The sequence below is a fragment of the Uranotaenia lowii genome, chromosome 2, assembly GCF_029784155.1.
Source record: "Uranotaenia lowii strain MFRU-FL chromosome 2, ASM2978415v1, whole genome shotgun sequence".
In the NCBI taxonomy this organism is placed as follows: domain Eukaryota; kingdom Metazoa; phylum Arthropoda; class Insecta; order Diptera; family Culicidae; genus Uranotaenia; species Uranotaenia lowii.
In genome coordinates, this window is record NC_073692.1 from 24,221,361 (window position 1) to 24,228,200 (window position 6,840).

The window sequence follows — 6,840 nt, forward strand, 5'->3', positions numbered from 1 at the left end:
AATATTATAAATTCGCAGATTGAAGTTGTATTAAAAGAATATCGAAAAAAGTTTAAATAGAATATACGATAAAACAGTTTAAATTTCTTCTCTTATTTTGACATTTTTCAAAATACCTCTAACTTAGTTCAATGTGATCAAATTGGAGGAAAAGGGCAGTGTGCCGCATCCTTCATTCATCCCACCTCCTATTATTCTTTCGAAATGAAAGTTGATTCACTAGACATCAAAGATTTTTATATTGGTCGGTCATTGAAAATTTGTAAATTCTTTAGATAGTAAATTTTAATCACCTCAATTTTCTTAGTCTATCAAGGAGAAAGATTCCCGGTTTTTAATTCTTACTTAAAAACTTCTCTAAAAAAGTTAACATTGCTCTAAAATTAAGGCAGTATGAAGTTCATATCGTTCCTCAACGATTGACGTATTGAAATAAATATTTTCGATAAATTTTTTCCATGTTGGAAACATTTGAAAATGATGAAAAATTGATCTTTAAGTCACATTTTGTTAAATTTCTCATCTAAAGTTCAATAACTCAGATTATTTTTTTCAATTATCTAAGGTAACTGCATTGTTGTGGATCATTATATTTTGGTTAGAACTTAGAGATTCTAGTTACGAGATATAGCTGAGGGAACAAGTTACTTCAGGGATCAAGTATCCTCATTCTACCCTACCAGTTTCGGAGATTCGTATGAATCTGGAATTCAAAAGTTTGAATTCTAAGAAAAACACCCCATGTTGAATATGACTTGAGCTGTCCCTTTATCTTTTGTTACTTTTATCTTTCGGGAAACTTCGTTTATCCTCAAGTTACAACGGCATTGTTTGAATTTAGCCGCTTAGATTAGGTTATTTTTTCGCTAATTAGCGAATACTAAGATTGATGAGCTAGGCGAGGTATTTATATATAAATTGAGCTAACGTGAATGCTTCTTAGTTGAACCTGGAAAGAACTCGAATCATAACCTTGGGCGTATTTGGTGGTTGATTATGGGGAGTGAGTAAATTTTTTAAATTTCGATTTTAAAAAGATTAACACCTTTTTTTGTTTTAGCGAAAACATTTTTCATTGGAGTAGTTTATTTAGTTACAACGTGCTTGAGCCAAGATGTTGAAAACCCTTGCGCGAACAATGTTGGCATCAATAATGTCCCCAATCCAGAGGACTGTTTCACATTTTTCCTGTGTGTAAATCAAGATGCCTTCCTTCGGACTTGTGCACCTGGACTGATGTTTGATGTTGTGATGAACGATTGTTATTTTGAGCAAGAATCTATTTGCATAAAAGATGTTGTAACGCCACCAACTCCTGGTGGTGGAGAAAACACTGATCCTATTGAACCAGAACCTGAGCCACAGCCGGGGCCAGAACCTGGTCCAGAACCGGGACCAGAACCAGGTCCAGGAGTACCAACAGCACCAACACCGGGACCACCAATTCCGACAGCACCTACCGAGGGCCCAATTGCTCCGACAACCGAGGTACCTCAAGCTCCTACTCCGGCACCAACTCCAGCTCCGACTCCGGCTCCTACTACAGTTCCGACAGCTCCCACACCTGGTCCTACCCCAGCTCCTACTCCGGCACCTACACCGGCTCCTACTCCTGCTCCAACTCCTGCTCCAACTCCGGCACCGACTTCTGCCCCAACACCGGAACCTCCGGCACCGACACCTTCACCCTCGGTCGAACCCCCGCACTGCCCACCGGGTCAAATATTTTACGCACCCCATCCGAATTGCTCCATGTTCTGGCGGTGCGTTTTCGGCACCCTGCACGTGCTCGAGTGTCCTCCGAATTTGCACTGGAATCAAGCCCGAGAGTATTGCGATTTCCCGCACAACGTCAACTGTCCCAATGCTTGAACAGGAAGACAATTTATTACTGAGGTGGTGGGTTTTGAATTTAGATTCTCTAGAACATAAGTGAGAAAATAACAAAATAAAGTTGCCAATAAGGGAGCTCAGGAAAAAAATGATAAATGAAGCGTTGTAAGATATTAAAATACCAACAGGGTAGATTAGTGTGAATATAATAAACCGAAAGAGAGTAATGTTGAAATTAGGAAAGCGAGAACGGGAAGCTTTTTGATGGTTTCTTAAAAACGTTATTTGTCTAGCTGGAAATAAACCTAATTAAAAAACAACGAATTTTTCGAATTGAATATCCTTTCTCAACTGTCTTTTACTTCTCAACGCTTGATCTCACATATTTTCACTCCAGCTGTTGATTTTTTAAAAAGCTTACCTCGTAAAAAAAACTACTGTGCAAGTTCAATAAGCCGGTTAACCGGTTGATCAGGGGCATATTGACCTTAATCACCTTCATTTTCTATAGCTTAGCTTAGCTTAGCTTGATTGACTACTCACATCCACCTGAAAACATTGAACTTGAAATGCAACATGAAAAATATTCTAAATCAATAGTTCCTTATAAGCTTCGTCAACTTCGTCAAAGTACATTTAAAGGTATTTTTTATCGGTATTAAAACAAATGCATTTCAAATTCCATGATCGCTGGCGTGGTTCAGTAGAACGGATTCCACATCACCAATGGTTGCTACTCCGTGATTGACCGAGGCCATCAATTTTGTCCAGTGGCCAAATGAATGGTATCTGGGATTGACAGCACATTCACAATGAACAAAACTGATGCTCTCTCTTTACACATCAATAACGGCGCCGGCCACGTCCTAGTAGTCAATGGATAGAAGGAAAATAGAGAAAAGGGATTGAAAGAATAATAATTCATGCTTTAGGACCGAGGTCACCTCTGCATCCTAGCAAAACAATTTTTTGTGTGGATTGGGTAAAAAGGATATTATCAGGAAACACTTTTGACTAGTGTTATGTAATCTGGGTTAAAATCATATTCTACTAAGCTCCTGTGATTTCGAAATCAACCAGATCACCTATTCTAGCAACAAACTCGTTTGAATTTTGAAAATTCGTATTAAAATTGAAAATATTTATTTCCTACCAAGAAATGATAGAATGAATCGTTTGAATAAGTAAAATGATATATAAAACTGTATTCAATTAAATAGTGTTATAATCCTTTCAATAATGCGTTGCAAAAATCTATTAAAAACTTAACGAAATTTCAGGAGATAGTTCTGATAACTGCATAACTTTTCTTATTGCAAAATTTTGTTTATTAAGACATCGTTAAGCATGCACTAAAACATCTTCATGAAGGAAAACTGATCGAAAAATATTTTCTTTTTGCAAAAATATTTGATGGAAATTCTATATCTAACACAATCGAAAAACAAAAGCATACACTCACATTTACAAAAGTAAATTTCTAGCACGGGTCGGTTTTAAAGTTTTCATTTTAAAATAATTCCATTTCTGAATGATAGATTTTAATTTAATAACATTGGTTCTCCAAATAAAAAAGTTCCTACCAGCAAACCGATTTTAGCACATCTTTAAGAATCCTGAGCTTAAAAATTTACACTTTCCACTTTCCGTACGAAACAGCATTTCAAGATACTTTTAATATCAAAAACAAATACTTTTTATAAATCAATTAATCACCAATTTTAGTATTCATTAAGATTTTTCGTTGATTTTCCGTTTTCAGATATATAACCATAGTTATCACTTCAGGAAATAGTATTCAACTGCTATTCAAAATATTTTCTGGCTTCCCTGAAGGACGTTTCTTAACTATCGATCTTAACGATTTATTAACCAACTTTTTTGAAAACCGTTTTGGCTCTAAAAATAATGGTAAGACTTTTATTTGCTTTAAAAATCCCCGAGATTCAGTATGATAATGGTTCATCAGTTTCTGGGTTTTGGCAATGCATAGGTATCACAAGATTCATGGACAAATTTTGGTAGATTGCAAAAGTTTTCTAAAGTATCATCCTTTGACTCCTGTGTTCTTAATAATATAAATTAATTTAAAAAAAAACTAAATACTTTTTAATTACTTTTTGATTGATAAATGTTGAAAATATCCATAGGGTCCTTTTTTTTTTAATAATTTGCATCTAAGCAATCATTGAAAATAATGACAATCTTGAAATATACATTTACATCATACATAACGTGTACATACGAAATTTAACAAATTTTCAATCGGATTTCACTAATTGATAAGCTTTTTAATACGATCAACACACAAATTCCTTCGATCCTCATTAAATAATTACAACAACTGTATGAACTGTTGAGAAAAGCCAATAATTACTACAACATGAAATTTTCATCTCAGACACCCGCTGAATCTCCAAAAATTAAAACTATAATCAAAGGCTCGTCTTTCAAAACTTTAGAACATCAAAACTTGTCCAGTTTTGTGATATTGTAGAGATCAAAAACAACGATGATTAAGGAAAAAAAATTGGAACGCGCTCACCCAGTTGATTGTTGGTAACAAGAACATTTTTCATCCAGAGGTGTCCGTAAACCATTCCAAGCTAGAGACACTTTTCCACAAAATCTTTCAACGCCAAATCACAAATCTTCACTAAATCACAATACTGCCAACATTTAACTGAATTACTTAAGTTTCACTATGGTCAAACTCTTTAAAAACTATTATTTTATTAAAATTTTCGCGGACGACCAATTTAATCTGCTCCCGATAAATAGTTCGAAAACTTCGTTTCAATCATGAACCAGTAGGAATAATATTAGTTAAAATGCCAACTGAATCAAAAAGCTAAGGGAAAAATAACTAAGAAAAACACTTAGCTTATTATCAAACCGGATTCTTCCCGAAATTCCACTCTACAAGTAAAACGCAATACTGGCCTGGAGGGCCCAGCACCAACCCTAGCTCCATCACTCGAAAAACATTGTTTTCACGTAGAAATCTAATCGATCGAATCTATTCACGTTTTTTTCACTTCACTTGAGGTCCTTCCAACATAAAATCAGAATTGAATCACATTTTTCGAATTTATTTTTGAAATATCTTCTCCGGAAGAAAATTTTCGACCGACAGAAAAACGACAAAATTGTACGCAGCCTTAATCACCTTCATTTTCTATAACATCAAAAGTACTCAAACATTAGAAGTGAGAAATGAGAATAGATAAGTGCAACGTGGGACGTGAGCAATTTGAAGTGAGTTGCAAGAAATGAGACGTACGACTTAAATAATACCATCAACGTTCATAGCCCTCTCCTAGGAAGTACCGGTGCTGACAAAGACGAATACTACGCGCAGCTGGAACGTGAATACGACCGCTGCCCAAAACATGATAAAGAGATCGTCATGGGGGATTTTAACATTCAGGTCGGCGAGGAGGAAGAATTCAAACCAACAATTGGAAGATTCAGTGCGCACCAGCTGACAAACGAAAACGGCTTAAGACCTCCAAACGAATGGCCGTACGTAGTACCTTTTTCCAGCACCGCCTCCCACACAATCACCGACCAAACAATCACAATCACAGATCGACCACGTTTTGATAGACAGCCGGCACTTCTCGGAAATCATCGACGTCAGATTCTGTCGAGGCGCCAACATCGAGTCAGACCATTATCTGGTGATGGTGAAGATGCGCCCAAAACTCTCCGTAGTGAACAACATACGAAACCGACACCCGCCTCGGTTAACACGTTCGGCGCCATGGGACCAATAAACGGGTGACGGCTCTCTTACGCACGATAGCCGCTCAATTTTGCCACGCGTTCTAAATCTGGAGCTCTCTCGCTTTAGTTTTACGCTCCGAGATTTTTTTTGGACGACGAACATGTTAAATATCGCACTACTAAGCAATCGCTCGTAGCAGCGGTGCCGTTAGAGGGCAAGCTTGAAGCTCCTCTCGAGGACTGTTGGGATACTATAAAGACAGCCCTCAACAGCGTTGCGGAGAACGTCATCGGGCATGTGGGACTAACTCGACGGAACGACTGGTTAGACAAAAATAGTAGGAGGGTGATGGACGAACCATCCGTCGAAACGTGTGCTGCGAGTCCGAGTTTTCTAGGACAAATAGCACTGCCTGGAGGAGGAGGAGCAGTTGCATTATTCCCAGGAAACACGAAAGTTCGTTCAGAAGCTCAACGCATCACATTAAGGCTTCGTGCCGCAAGCCGGAATGTGCCGGGATAAGAAGGCAGGCAACCTGATGGACAATCGTGAGGTGATCAAAGAGTGGAAGCAGCACTTCGCTGAACACCTGAACAAGACGGTGGGGGAAGCTGCATCGTCGGCGTAGCCAACAAAGGCACTGATAAGCTACAACAAAGCCTCTGGCCTGCAGTCCATTTTGACCGCAAAAGTGTGGTTCCTGGCCCACTGTGCTGCGTAAAGGAGCCACTCCACACGATGAGTGAAGTTAAGGAAGCCATTCGTCAACTGAATAGCAACAATTAGGTTGGGAAGGATGGCATCGCAGATGAACTCATCAAAATGAGCCCTGACAAGTTGGCCGATTGCCGAGACCGGTTGATAGTCCCAATCTGGGACACAGAACAGCTACCGGAGGGGTGAAAGGATGGAGAAATATGCCCCATCTACAAGAAGGATGACAAATTGGACTGTGAGAACAACCGAGCGATCACTACTGCCCTCAATGCCGCATACAAAGTGTTGTACCGAATCCGACTCAGCCGCCTAACGCCACCCCCAAACAGATTCGTGGGAAGTCATCAGGCCGGCTCATGGAGGGACGGTCTACGACGGACTAGATCTTCACATTACGGAAATCCTCCAAAAATGCCGTGAACACCAAGTCCCTACGTATCATTTATTCATCGACTTCAAATTCGCATACGACACGATCGACCGTGTCAAGCTATGGAAAATCATGGACGAGAACGGCGTCTTCAGCAAGGTTGCCCGGAAACATTTCTGTGTTTTTTGAG

The 6,840-nt window shown here is 38.9% G+C and overlaps 1 protein-coding gene across 1 annotated transcript; it reads left to right on the top strand.

The window, feature by feature from the left end:
• Positions 1–950: 950 nt before the first annotated feature.
• On the top strand, positions 951–2,051 carry LOC129749553 (uncharacterized). The gene is made up of 2 exons (XM_055744560.1): positions 951–1,003; positions 1,061–2,051. The coding sequence occupies exons 1-2, from the start codon at positions 997–999 to the stop codon at positions 1,870–1,872; spliced, it is 819 nt and encodes a 272-aa protein (XP_055600535.1). The 5' UTR covers positions 951–996; the 3' UTR covers positions 1,873–2,051.
• Positions 2,052–6,840: the final 4,789 nt, after the last annotated feature.